A 15,263-nucleotide genomic window follows, 5' to 3' on the forward strand; every position below is an offset into this window, starting at 1 on the left:
AAACTTTGAAACACTTTGTTCATTAAAGATGCGAGAACACATGGAGCTTGGTGAGGCGGCATGAGTAACAGACGAATCGCAGCTAAAAACAATACATCTGTGGTCAGATATGGTCATGTCCACCAATTCCACAGAGGAAATGCTGACACCCAGGGTAAAAACCAAGTCCAGTGTATGACCACGGTTATGTGTTTGCCCTTTGACATGTTGTTTGAAGTTAAAAGAAGTGGCCATATTTAAAAAGTTAGTTGCATTAACATTGTTGGGGTCATCAACATGAATATTAAAATCGCCACAAAGAACAATTCTGTCATAATTTAAAACCAGAGTAGATAAAAATTCAGGAAGTTCTGCTAAAAATCCTCCAGGCGGTTTTGGGGGGTGATAAATTATAACAAATATGATAGGTTGCAGCCCTCCAACTTTAAGAGTGAGAACTTCAAAGGAGTTAAATTCATCACAGCGTACTTGATGACATTTAAAATTTTACCTATACACGCTCACTAGCCCACCACCACGACCACTGACCCTCGGTTGACTAAAACAATCATATTGAGGCTGACACAGTTCAGCTAGCTGGCTATAGTCATTCATCTGCAACCAGGATTCCGTTAAAAACATAAAATCTAGATTTGCAGACAAGATAAAATCATTTAAGATAAAAGTCTTACTTGAAAGTGATCTCACATTGAAGAGAGCCATTTTAAATGAGTTTGTTCTGGGTGCTGGAGTTGGTGCAGTTGTCCTAATCCTTAAGAGATTACTATTATTTCTGTGTGGGATGTGCACATTTCGGTTTACTGGTCTATGCGTGATGATGACAGGAATAGAAGTCTGTGGAACAGCGCTGGGAGCAGACGGCTTTACATGCCAGCAGGTGGAGACAGTAGATCAAATTACTACACTTTTTTCATTTTCCTACATGCCATGTGTATCTAACCTGAATGTTACAGCTTTGAGTAATCATTTGGGGGGGGAGTTGTGCCATATTTTACCATGATGCAGGGCCGTCACCAGGATTTTAGAAATACTGTTGTCAAGAGACTAAATGAACGAAATAACGACCAAACAAATGTTTCATCATTTAAAATTATTTTCTCATTTTATTGTCTAATTGTTGTTACATTTTATACATTGTATTCTGCTATAGTCATGGTCTAAATGCTGTTTAAAGTCTTCTTCAGGAATATAGATCAGCTGCAGAAATGCTTATGACTTGTTTGTCTAAAATTAAGAGATAGTGTCTCTATTTTACAGGAGAAAAATTGTCCATAAATTTCAATACTGATGCCAACTGTCACCAGTCATCAGCAACAATGGACCGTATGTCCTGCTCAAGCATCTCTTTAAATCATTGCTCCACATTAATATTTGAAGTATTCTTTAAAACAATCAGTGCTTTAAAATTCTCCATTAAGACCATATGTTTCTGTTTATATCATTGTAAACTGAATCTATTTCGATTTTGGACTGTTTGTCCGATCAAACCAAGACACGTGAGGACCTTACTCAACAGCCTCTGAAAAACTTTAAAGAACATTTTTCACAATTCTCTGACATTTCAGCGACAAAACAATGAATCAAATCATCAAAAACATTGTTGTAGTTGCAGCCCCATCCAAATCAATAGACCCAATATCCATTTAAGGCAATATTTGGTGTATCCTCAGAGCACAACATTACTTCGTATCATCTGAATGCCTCAGCATGATCAAGGAGGCCATGACTTGTCTAAATGTATCACTTCAAACTACAATTAAGTCTGGTCTTTGCTTGTTTGTATTGTTTAAAAGTAGTTTTTTTTAACCTAAGTACTTCAGTGTATTGCAGTTCTCTGTGTATGTGAAGTGGCCTGCTGCAATATGATGGGCTTGTTCTGTAATGTTTACAGTATGAATAGGCTGTGTTATAACTATACCCTAAATATGGGGAGTCAGCAGCTGTAACTGGGACACTTTTTTCTCTGTGTTGTTGTTGTTAACTGTATTGTGAATACTGTATTGTCGAAAAGGAAAGTGTCTAAATAAAGTGAAAGTCAAGTTAAAGAAAGTCTACCAACGATTAAAAAAAACACAATGCTTAATTTGTGTGTAACTGTAAAGTATAAACTCCTCAGATCATTAAAACTGCCACATTCCCAGAAGCAATGACAGTACATGTCCTCAGTGTTGTCAATGAATCAGTATTCAGTTTTATGAAAATGAATCTATCATACTGCAGTGGTGTACTGTCTCATTGTCTGTCTCCTCTCTTGACAGCTCGAGTGTTATTAAAGCAGCTCTACACGGAGTAAAAAAAAACACACATGAGCCTACCTCCATGGCTTTGATTCCAGTATCAAATTCATTCTATTATAGTTACACTTCCAAAACATTGTTGAGGCTTTGTGATGCTATTATGCAATGATCCCATTCTGCCAAGCTGCTTAGACAGTAGGCTAACAGCCACAACAGCAGTTTGTTCTGTCTACTGCTGTCTCATTCATATGAGCCAGAGAGGGAATCTGCACACTTGAAACTGTCTACACACATATTCTGCACGTCTGGGGATCGTCTCTGGAGTGAATCTCAGGATCCAGCTGGAACTGGAGTGTATGAGCTATTCATGCTGGTGATGACAGCAGCTGGTTTCCAGTCTGGCTGGTTAAAGCGGATGTTGAGGGTTCGAGCCCAATTTGCAAACACTATTTTCTCCGTGATGAAGCGGTGGTGGCTTCCTCGCCGGCTCCTCTCGTGGGAAAGATACATGGAGCACTCGTCGGGCCCCGAGGGCTCGTAGTAATGATACGGCACGGAGGGATGGGAGGAGGATCTGCACGGGAGCCGAGAAGAGGGGAAGGGAGAGGAGCAAAGCATGAAAAGGCATGAAAGTCAAAGTGTAAGGGAGGGATGTAGAAATAGAGTGAGGATAATTATGAGATGAGGGTGGGGGAGAGGAAGCGAGTCACAGTGGGGAAGAAAATGGAGATGAGAACAAAGAAAAACAGAAAGAACAGTAGCTCACAGATCATTATACACCTTAACCATCTTATTCCTCTGATGATCACGGTCACACCCAAGCTCAGTGGAAGACTCAAACATAAGAGACTCACTTTAGTTTGGACTGAATATCTCTATGAATATCCAAATGTGTCAAACTGTCCTTTGTGCCCTTGTAGATTCATGTGAGAACAACATTTAATCTCCTATTTCCAGTGAACCCGAATGTTACATAGGCATATTAAACAGCTGTACTTTGAACCTATTCATTGAAATTAGTCAAGATGAACGTTTCCAGTGGTACTGAAATCACAGCCATTCACCAGCGTGACTGCATGGCGATAAAAGACACTCGAATTTTTCACTGCAGGGAGTAAATGTTATATTGTCATTACAATTTAAAGACATCATTACATATGTACTAGACAAGATTTCAATGTAGAAACACACCCATGTTGTCAGCACACAGTAAATCTCAGGATGGAGCTGCAGCAGAAGAGAGCATCCCATCCGCTGCATGCACTATTTGCCCCACTTGCTTAAACAGGAAGTGACAAACTGAAAACTTAAGTCCTCAGTGGTGTCTTGGATGTATAATTTAACAGATGAAACAGGATGTTGAGGGGGTGACTGTTCAAAAGTGTTTGTGCGTAATGTTCAAACTTTGGTTTCTTTCAAATAAAATTAATCAAATCAAAAAAGCAAAGGTCTTGCTTTGTTGCCACTTAAATGTTACATTGAAGGTTGTTTATAATAATCAACAAGGTGAGATAATCAGTTTCCATTTCATTAAAAACGTATGATGCCTTCAAATGAAACTTGTGAGGTAGTATTTCTGACCTAAAAAGTCAAGGACACAACATATTCTTGATGATGGTGTGTTACGTGAACACTGTTGTTAAGAAACTGACTATAAAGACAGATACTGTCTTGTTTCTTTTTCAAAGGCTGTTAATGGGGCCAAAGGGTAATTTCAGTATTTTCAAACCTTTCACATATTTTGGAGTCAAAATGATTAGTAGTTACAAAAGATTTTGGAATTTGTGCAGAAGATGGCTTCAGCTGGCAGCCGCGAACCAGCTGCATTTTCCTTTGGGGCAATGGTGCCTGTCAAAATTATATCTACAAAAAGTGCTTGTTTTTGCCACTGAGTATTTAAAGCCCCCCTCCAGTGTATTTTGACATTTCTATGATATTTCATATTTTTCTGAGTCATTTCCTTTCGATGTTGATTACCCACATAGTTTGGCAAATATTTTTTAACAAATAGCTTAATTTTGTGCTCAAAGTTGCAAAAGTTGCTTAGTTGTTAAAACGGGATTGTGACGTATGACTATAGTAATAAGTCATACGTCATTCTGCAAGCTTGCGCAGGCGCACTGTCGTGCCTCGTTAACAAAACTGTCACGCCGTCACACCTCGTTAAGTCAGAGCATCAAACCGATAAACATTGTTCTGAGCTAGCTAACCAATTTATCATGTCATTTACTTCGAACTTACAGTAGGTATGTCTCGCTGTGTCTGACTATTGGTTTGTCTTTCTAGTTTAGTTAACGTTAGCTAAGTTAACTAAATTGTAGTTAGCCAGGTGTAGTTAGCTAGCATAGTTATTGCAGAAAGTTAGCTAACAGTCTTTTCATTTTATTTTTTGGTTTAGTGTGTTCATTTTCATTATGGCATCTATGCATGCGGTGCTGGAGGACAGATGACAGAAAACTCATCACACTTTCACCTGCCACCGTCTTATATACAGTCTGCAACATGCATTTTACTGACGGCCATTTTACTAATGCATCGGCAGAGGCAATGGTATCAGAAGTCTTTACATACAGTTCAACAGAGTAATAGACCCGCCACAACCCAGCGGTAAAGTAAGCGCACCATAAAACGTAGTGGGAGTTATCGTGTGCAGTGCGTGACAGGACCATCGACTGTATGATTGATAACAGCTGGTACGCGCACACTAGTTTCTATTATGGGTAAGTAATAGCTACTCCTGCCAGACAGTAAACTTTACAGTGTAGTGATGTTAACACAGACTATTAACCACACCCCCATTCTCTGTTTGAGAAAGAACGTTAACCAAAAACAGCAGTTAAAACTGGCTGGAGGGGGCTTTATGGCAATAATCTAACAAGTTTGTCATGTGAAGTTAAAGGTTCAGTGTGTAAGTTTTACTGCCATCTAATGGTGAGGGTTGTAAATTGAAACAAATGGCTCACTGTGTATTCACTTGCTCCTCGGACAAAATAAGCTTTTTAATAATAAATGTATTAATTCTAATGGAAATTGTAAATTCAGCAGTAAAAAAATCACTTTGTACTTTTTCTCCATGAGGTTGTACATTACATGAATTTAATTTGTAAATCCAACAACAAAGAGGCTGTCAACATATGGTCCTGTTTTAATATCTTTACATAATATAGATGACCTCTGGCAAAGTTTTTATTATTTGCGTCTTCTTAAATTCTGATTATTATTATGAAGCACACTCTGTATAGCAACTTGTCCTTTTGGGCTACTGTACAAACATGGAGGCACAACATGGCTACGTCCATGTAAGAGGACCTGTCGTGTATGTAGATAGCAATGGCTCATTTTAAGGTAATAAAAACATAACGGTTGAATATGTAAGGTCCACCACTGAAAACATTGTATGTATATTGCATTTCTGTCAGTAGATACTCATAAATATTACACACTGAATCTTTAAAAGTTGGTAATATGTATTGTGTTCTCAGTATTTTTTCCCAAAGTGGCCACAAAATGTATGTAATGCAGCTTTAAGGTTGACACTGTTGAAGTTAATGTAGAAATTGTTCATAAACTTAAATAAATTATAAATATTTTTTCTAATCTCTTTCATTCAAATCAACAGACTGGCCTGTTAAGCCAATACAAAATTCTGTGTGTGGTTTACCAACAGCACATAGTTTTAGTATCTTCCTTCTAATGTGCATATTTGAACTACGACCATAAATTCTGAAATAAAAACATAATCTGATCCTACCTGCAGAAATCAGGAGGCACCATGCCGTAAACGTTGATCCTGTCACACAGCTCTACGGCTATGGCCATGGTGAACCAGCCGGTACTCAGCCATGAGTTGGAACTTTTCCTGGGAGACAAGGGAAGTTGAAAAGTTTTAGTAAATCCATAGTCATTTAGTGTAAATACATCTAAGTACTGGCTCCTTCCAAGAAACCAAATGAGAGAAGATTTAAGATGACTTAACCTGATCAATCATCTTTTCAGAGATAAACACAGACAAAGGCAAAAAGACAGAGTGAAAAAAGACTTTCTGTGCCTTATACACAATAGTAAAGAAAATATCCACGAGTAAGACATTTATTCTGACAGTGACTATACATGAAGTCTGAAGTGACTGGATTCTGCATTCAAATGGAACTTCCTCTTATCTTTCTTTGGGCTTACTGTTTACATGCAATGAGTATGTTAATGGGTGGGTTGAAGTTGATGGAATGTCTTTATATATTTGGTTCTTATTTTGTAAGTATTCAGTCAGCCATTTCTCCATAGTACAGGTACCTGTAAAAGGTGGAAAAAATGTATCTGTTTCATGCTCAGTATAAAAAGAAAGACATGTGTCTGGTTTTTAGGGTGGTCTCCTGTTTGGCATGCCAATTTCATTTACATTTATGATGTTCCAAACTAAGCACTACATCTGCCTCTGAACAAAAAAATCTCTTAATGTGTGACCAAAATGCTGTTGGGGGATAGGATGGTCAGTGCGTCAGGGCTGCCAAGGAAATTTCCAAAGTTTTGTGTTCCCATACAGCATTTAGAAACTGTTGTATGCTATCTTGCATATGCTGGGCTGAAATTGAATGGAGGTGATGCAACACTTCTCTTTACATGACTCTGGAGCTCTGTAAAAAAAGATTGATAACTTATGTAATTAATGTTTAGGTTAATGAATGTGCCAAATGCCAAATTTAACATTTCTACTGGTATATTTTAGGTCCATTATTTTCCCCAAGGGTACATATTTGCCCTCATATGGTACCTATTGTAACGGTACTAATATGAACCCTTGTTAAGGACCTTGTTAAATATTATCGAAATCCCAATATGGCCTACTGCAATTTTCAAAACACAAGAGGTGCAATATTTGTTAAAAGTTATGTGTGTCCAAATCCCATTTTAATTTAAATATTGTTGTGCTGCAGAGATGTCCTAACCTACGCATCATCTTCTACAGACTTTAGAAAACATCTTTGTTTGGTACAGATACTTGCCAAAATCACACCATAATTCATTCTAATGTGTTTTTCAATGAAAATGAGAATAATGATGTAAAAATGATCGCAATTGCAATATCAGTCAAGAACCATCGCAATTATTTTTCTAAATTGTTCAGTCCTAAATTCAGCATATTATTTCTGAAAGTATTTCAGGTCCTGGTTTTAGACTTAAATCATTGTCAGTTTCCACTTCCACAGTTACTGATTTATTGGCATACATAATATTGTTTCATGCTTAAAACAATAACTGGGAAAACATAATGCTTGTGGAAGAATCCAAATGACATTGAAACAAAATGTGTGTATTCTTTCTGATGTTGAACCACTTCTGTAAATGCTACGTCGTCGCAATACAAAAGAAAATAAATTTGCCATACTCTCCCTAAGCCTGGCATTAGTGAGACTACTGTGAACTTAGCATGAATCAAATCCCTTAAATCCTTTCAGAGGTAACAGACAAATTTTAATCTAAATCCTATTAATAAAGCTCTGTGTTTAGAGTGTTTAGAGATGCAACTTTTTTTGTGAGCAAGTCATAAGCTGAAGCCACTTTTTTGTGTTTGCCCTCCTCGTTTTTTCACATTTTCATTGTTGATTAATCTGTTTATTAATTGTTTTCTCGATTAATCAATTAGTTGTTTAGTCTATAAAATGTCAGAAAATTGTGAAAATTTCCCAAAGCCCAAGATGAAATAACTTCTTTTGTCCACAAGAAGAATAATGAAACCAGAAAATGTTTACATTAAGGAAGCTGGAATCAAAAAAATTAAAACCAATTATCGATAGTAGTTGACAACTAATAAATTATTGATTAATTCTTGCAGCGCTATTTCACACACAAATTTGCTGTTTGGCTCAGTTAGGTCGTTCCAAGACAAACCTCACAAAGACAGGACTGATTCTGTGAAGAATTACCTATCAATTCCTGTTTCCTTTTTAAACAGTTCATCAAACTTCAGCATTTTGATCCTGGAAATGATGTAGACTTTAAGTTTGGGCAGTAGCTGATTTAACAGCCTGAGGTTGTTGTAAACATGGCCTTTTCCGTCCCGTCTCATGCAGCTGCTGGGTCCCCAGAAGATGAAGACTGTGTCTTGACTCGCGTTGAGCAGCTCCTGTCGGCTCCGCAGCACCCTTTGCAGGCTGGAGTGAGCTACTACACGTAGGCTTGTGCGTCGTCCAACATCCTGCTGATAGCCTATGCTGGGAGCGTCATTCATACGGATTACACACTCAGAGCGGTCAATTTCTTCTCCTCTCATGCTTCCAGTTAGCTGGCCGGAGCTGGTCACCAGAGCACAAGTCCTGCAGTGCAATTTCAGGGGCTTTAAAGGTGAAAAGTTAAAGGTCAGAAATAGCTGAAGTTTTATTCGGACAATATTAAAGACAATCTGAGAAACAATTTAATCCAGAGTATAGTCTTATTAAGCCATTGCAAAGATTACAATATATGACATATTCTAAGAGGCAATAAAAAAATGGAAGGATCTCTGAACAAGACTAAGAGTCTAACATGTTGACAATGACAATGCTAACAACATGTTAAGCAAGTGTAATGTTTACCATGTCCACCACCTTAGTTAAGCATGTTAGCATTCCAACATACGGTAATAGAGAGCCAAAGCCAAATTTTTTGATCCTGTTTGAATTGCACTCTGAATTGCGCATATGATGATGGTCAATTTAAAATATACATTTAAAAGTCAAGAAAGTCGCAGTTTGATGTAAAACTGTTGATAAGACTGTGAAAAACATAATTACAAAGACCACAAACCCAAAAGTTGGGTATGTGACATTGTAACTTTTTCTCTCAATGACTGAAGCTAACGTTACTGAGGCTAACATCAAATAACTTACATGTGTAGATGATGTGATAAAAGGTCTGAGAGTGGTTGGATTAAACACTTCAGGTGAGATATATTTCTGCATGGAACATAGCTAACTTATATAGCTAGCACCAACCAAGCAATGAACGTTAGCGAGCACTACCGTGTTAACATGTTGGTGACGTGTATTGTGCAAGACGAGAGATGTAGTTCATTGAATGGTTTTCACACAAAACGACATGTAACTTTTGACAATGACTGTTTTACGACAAAGCGCAACTTTCTTGACAGACAAAATTATCTTTTTGACAAAAAAAAGTGTGTAAGTCAGGGCACAGTTCAAACAGGAACAAACTTTGGGGATCACCAAAGTCTGAAAGACTTGCATTACATCTGTAATTGTCACACAACTTTTGTGCCTCAAGAGAAGCAAAAAGATAAAGCAGAAACAGACAAAAGGGATGAATCTGGAACATGTAGCCATCAAGCTCAAGTCTTGCAGAGATCCTTGGAGTCTGGCTGCCAACAGAAAAAAATCCAATGACCCTGAAGGAGTTCAGCACAGTCGGTGCAACAGCACATGTAGACACAGCAGCCATGACAGAGGCATGTATATTGACGGGTGCAGTCAGCATGCCAATTGTACGCTCCCTCAAAACTTGCGACATCTGTGGCATTGTGCTGTGTCATGGAACTGCACATTTTCAAGTGGCCTTTTATTTTGGCCAGCCTAAGACACACCTGTGCAATACCCATGCTGTCTGATCAGCATCTTGAATGGATGGATTATCTCGGCAAAGGAGAAGTGATCACTAACACAGATTTTGACAGATTTGTGAACAATATTTGAGAGCAATAGGCCTTTAGTAACATAGAGAAAGTCTTAGATATTTGAGTTCAGCTCATGATGAATGGGTACAAAAACAAAAGTGGTGCGAGTTTGATTTTGAAGGAAAATCATGAAAATGCATAAGCCTGTACATTTATTCAGTCTACCAACATTAGAGCGATGTTCTGCCATGCATGTGCAGTCGTGGTCAGAACATGCTCTCTTGTATAAAATCCAGTTCACTCAGAAGATCATTCATGTATGAAAACTTTGCAAAGGTAGTATGCATTGCAGAGCTGTTGTACTGGTTTGAAAAAGGTGAGATCGGATTGAATGATCTGACAGCAAAAACCCAGAGACGTTTCACATGAATTATTCCCAACCTTAATAGAGAGCTACATTGGCATTCTGAAATGTGCTCTGAGCTTCACGCTCCATCAGGTCCTCGGGTGGGAATGTGTGTGTTTGTGTGTGTGTGTGTGTGCATACATACAGGTGATATTACCAGCGCCACAGGCTGTGCCGCTCTTCCTGCCATATTTATAATATTCTCCCACTATCTCTGTGACCCCACACTGAAAGATTGCCTACCTAGTGTGTATGTGTGGTTCTGCGTCTGTATGTGTTTGTCTAGGTGGGGGTGTGTGAGTGGTGTCTGTGGATGTTCTTAAATCTTTGTATCGACTTGTATGTGGTCCCACATATAATATCAGCAGAGACAAATCTAACTGTCTAAAAGGGTCTCGACAAAAAAGCCAGTAGTAATCCCTTACCAGAAACACACACACATTTCTTGTTGGAGTGTGTGTGCACTCTGTACGCAGACCCCTTCCCTCAATTACAGGTAGGCTGGAGCGAATTACACGCCTCACTGCACAAACACACCCTTGCTGCCTTAGCTGTTTCTTCTTCTACATCCAACAGATAGAGTTCCTATACTCCAAAAAATTACTACCACTTCTAATTATTTTAAAAGTCAAGGACTGTGTTAAACTAGTAAAAGGCAACTGAGGGTTGCATGGCCAGTGTCGTAGGTTAAAGTGCCTGTGAAATAATAAGTGTCCTTGACAGTGAAGCTGAAGCTCCAGTGCCAGCTCCCAGAGCTTCTGACAGCTTGATGATGCTGGGAAATAGCCACTTATAGACCATGTACCATGAGAAGGGCTTTCAGTATCAGATGGATAATATTTCAGATGGCATGCAGCTGCAGATGTAACCCACAGACTATTGAATGAATGAATAAATGAGTGAGTGTAATGTATTGCATATTAAATGAATAAATGAGTGAGTGTAATTTTTTTTACTGATAATCAGCCTTAAACTAACACAGTGGTTCTTTGATTTGACTAGCACTTGCTGACTTATACACATACACTCAGTCTGCACTTTCTTTGCCAACCTTAATCAAAAATTCATAACCTTGTAAGCAATACACTTTCCTGGATAAGCCAAAAGAAAAGTAACAGGTTTAACCATACAAGGTTATTCAGTGAACTCTGATGTGATGTTGACTAGATTAAAGAGAGCCATGGCGAGTCATGATCCCATGCGCACTTTATTATTTTAGCAACCTTTATAGTTCACCTGTGAGGTAGTTTATCAAAAGTATTTTCAAACCGTTTCGAAACATTGAATGTTGTGGTACTAAATTGGCCATCTTAACCAGCCAAAATGGCTGGCAACACTAGCGCTGAAGTGCTAACGCTAATGCTAGATTTTGACTTCAGAGTTTCAGAGCTGTATAACTCAACTGCAAACAGTCCACCAACAAACAGAACGGATACGATCCACATGCATGATGAAAATACACGCCTACAAGCCCATGTGGATGATCAGGAAAACTGGGGTAGGAGTCAAAACACACGAGTGGTGGGGGTCCCAGAAAAACCTGAAAAAGGCAATCCAACTTCTTTCATGGAATCTGTTTTATTCGAGGTTTTTGGAGAGGAGTTATCCTCACAAACTAGAAGTTGATCATGCGCACCAGTGTCCTACACCCTCACCACCAAATGTCCCAGTGAGAGTTGTGATTGCAAGCATCACGACAACCCAAAGGAACTGATTGTAAGGCTTTCCTATAAGGCTCTGGAACAGCCTGCCCGAGGAAATCATTCATTGAACTCTTTTAAGTCCCTTCTTAAAACATACTTTTATAGGAGAGCCTTTCCCGATCTTATTTGACTTTATTTTATCCCTTTTATTTTATTCTTCTATTAACGTGTATTTGAGTCTTTACAATCTTTTCATGCTTTTATCTTGTATTGTTTTTGTATTATTGTCTTTTGGGTATTATTGTCTTTATACTTGTTAAAGCACTTTGTAACTAGTTTTTGAAAAGTGCTCTACAAATAAAGATTATTATTATTATTATTATTATTATTATTATAAGCAAGCATGCCAGCTTCTTAAGCTTTGCTTTGTTTTTGCTTGACAGAGGGTGCCATCAGTGGCATGATCGTACCTCTTGCATCTCTTGCATTGCTTGCATCTCTTGCACCTCTTGTGCAAGTTCTCACATGGCATGATCATGCACCAACCAAGTTTTGAGACTAGGTGCCCACTGTTCTTGCAGGGGTGCAGGACTTTTCATTTCATGATGGACTAGTTCGAAGGTAGCCTGGCTGAACACTTGTCTAATGTGTAGAATTAGAAGAACTAATACCAAACCTATTTTATATAATGTGTGTGTGTGTGTGTCTTGTTTAAACAAAATATACATCACTAGTTCAAATAGCCTCGCCTAATGACTGCGTCCTGCCACAACACCCTGTGGTGCTTGGAAAACAAGATTGCCCATGTAAAACAAGCTAATAGATAAGAGATAAATAAAAAAACTGGAGAAGGAAAGTTAATCATTAATTTGATTCTAAAGCCAGATGCACTGCCATACTTTTTCATTAAGACCTCACCTTTGAAGCAGACAAAACCGTATCTTATTCGAATAGTTCATTGAATACAGAAATGAAGGGTTGTGTTTTAGAAGGCAAATGTGTTGTGTACTATATTGAGTTATTTTCATATGTGTATGTACATGTTGGGATATGTCTTTATATAATATAACTTGGAAAATTCAATGAGTGATTAAAAAACAGGGAGAGCTCAGCAGCAGTAGAAGCGGAAGAGTATGGCTCTGGTTCCAGTCCCAGTCAATTACCACCCACACACTGACTCCAGACTCATCAGTATTATCATGTTTATACACTTCCCAGGGGAACCCAGGATCGTAATAGCTTTCAGAGCAAACCCCATCAGTCAGCCTCTATATAATATTGCTCCAGAGCTTCCAAAGTGTCTCCAATTCACCAGCCTCACTCTTTAAGTTCAAGAAGGGTAGAGAATATAAACCAACAGGAATAAGCACTTGGCAAGGCTGAGCGATTTAGAGTGGGGTGTCATTAGTAAGAACAAAAAGGCCATTGTTAACCATGGATTTAAAGCATAAGGCTTGCATAATTATGTTTTTTTTAATTGTCAACAAATCCCATGAAAAGAACATGGCTTTATCATTTGTGCCCTAAAAATGGAACGGAAAATGTAGCGTCCATGGCATGTACACAACTGTCTGCTAACAATCTGGTAATGCATTGCTACATATTTTAAAGATGCAAAAATGACTGCTGTGGAAGCATACAGTGATGATGCAAAATTATGATTTCTTTGGTTTGGTTTTATTATGTCATAAAATAACACAAGCACACACACATGTCCATGTATTCACAAACAAAACAAAGCAAAAGAAAGTCAAAATAAAAAACACAAATTCAAACCAACATGGAACATGCAGAAGCACAAAATAAAATAAAAAAACTATAAACAGCATATGAGTTATATGTTATATATTTATATACATACAATTAATAGTGTAATAATGCACTAAAAATGTTCATTAGTGGCCAATGTCCAAGGTTTCTCAATTTCCTGCTCACTATTGATTCTCTATTGTATAGGGAGAAGTGAATGAGTGAAAGAAAGAGTGATTTGTTAGTCCATATCTCTGACTGCCCCACCTTGTCTTAGGCTCTATAACTATTTTCAGCGGCAGATTTGGTGCCATACTGAGTATTTATCTCTGAAAGGTTGGTGTATGTGAGATTGGCTCCAAATAATCTACAGTGCCAATATTCACTAAAATGAAGAGACAGTGTGGCTCATTGATGCGTTATTAAATGTTTATGGACATCAATAGAAAGCTGTTGCACAGAGGAATACGCTCTATGAGGCTTTGGCTACACATACAATACTTTTTAGGAACATCAATTTGTTTAATGTTATTTGCTGACAATACAAAAAATAAAGAATATCTCACTTGTCAACCATTCCTCTGTTAGGGGCCAAACGTGAAGGCTCGGTTGTATTTGCTTACAGTGGCGCAAATGATTCAGATGCTGATCGTTATCAAAACAGCAACTTCCTAAAGTGTACAGAATTAGCAGGGCAGAGGGGAATTAAGTGGCACCTGTTGTGTGGTGTGAGGATTGAATGATCAGCGCTACATTCTTTTTTCAGAGACCAATTAATTACACCGAAAAACCTCCCGACAGATGACATCTCATTAGGCTCCTCCTGGTGACACACATTCAAAGCTGCAATCCTTAACTTGCTCTGGTTGTCTATTTGAGTGAATAAAGACAAGATAATAAAGGTGTCTGTCTTCTTCATCGAGTCAACCTCAGACAGAGAGAAGGGGACGGCTGCATCTCAGAAGACGTAGCCTCGTTAGCAACACATGAGATTTGATCACATTGCGGGCACAATCGAGATAACAAGAACGCATTTAAATATCAGGTGTAAATGCAGACACCCATGGATTGGACTCCATTATCTAACATATCCAGATACAAATCAAATGTTAATACCAGGTGTAACATCACTCTGAGGTTTACACCGGAATTTGCATATCCTGGGAATTCATCCATTAAATAAGCTGTGCATTAACATACCTACCGTCCAAGACAGCTTAAATTGTATGTTAGAAAGGGGTCAGTGTCGACAGCAGAATTCTTTGCATGATTGACTTTCTATTTCATCAAGGCTGCCTGCATTAAAGGCTGTCAGAGCACAGAAAGGTATTACCCATAATAAGTAGGTACATCATAAACTGACACAGTCATACAATCCACATTCATGCTCTCACACAGGCTTTGTGATTAGCGTGTATAAAGGCCAATGTAAATTGATTCTGCTGACAGTTCTTCAAAGGTCAACATCTCTTTAACTAAAATCGGCAAAACATCAGAGAGGGAGAGAAGATGAGGAGCCGAAGCAGAAGAATACAGCGGCTGTGTAGAGGTGCATGTTTGAAAGAGTCTATTCAACTCTGCAGCTCTAGTTACTGTAGCTTGTCAAAGAAAAAAAAAAACATTCT

General features: G+C 38.3%; 2 protein-coding genes across 3 annotated transcripts in view; both read right to left on the bottom strand.

Moving 5' to 3' along the window:
- Positions 1 to 15,263, bottom strand: part of lpxn (leupaxin) — a 665,334-nt gene that overhangs the window by 294,056 nt on the left and 356,015 nt on the right. The gene's annotated exons all lie outside the window — the stretch shown is intronic.
- st6galnac5b (ST6 (alpha-N-acetyl-neuraminyl-2,3-beta-galactosyl-1,3)-N-acetylgalactosaminide alpha-2,6-sialyltransferase 5b) overlaps positions 1 to 15,263 on the bottom strand; it is a 28,508-nt gene that overhangs the window by 10,008 nt on the left and 3,237 nt on the right. The window contains exons 3-5 of one of the 2 annotated variants that reach the window (XM_046049109.1): positions 8,159 to 8,568; positions 5,989 to 6,096; positions 1,435 to 2,811 (exon numbers count right to left, since the gene is read on the bottom strand). In XM_046049109.1, coding sequence (XP_045905065.1) covers positions 2,568 to 2,811; positions 5,989 to 6,096; positions 8,159 to 8,568 — 762 coding nt within the window. In that variant the 3' untranslated portion in view covers positions 1,435 to 2,567. Of the gene's footprint in view, positions 1 to 1,434; positions 2,812 to 5,988; positions 6,097 to 8,158; positions 8,569 to 15,263 lie in introns of those variants that run through there. The other variant, XM_046049110.1, reaches the window with a different exon arrangement.

This window comes from Micropterus dolomieu, linkage group LG05 (genome assembly GCF_021292245.1).
Source record: "Micropterus dolomieu isolate WLL.071019.BEF.003 ecotype Adirondacks linkage group LG05, ASM2129224v1, whole genome shotgun sequence".
Lineage (NCBI taxonomy): Eukaryota > Metazoa > Chordata > Actinopteri > Centrarchiformes > Centrarchidae > Micropterus > Micropterus dolomieu.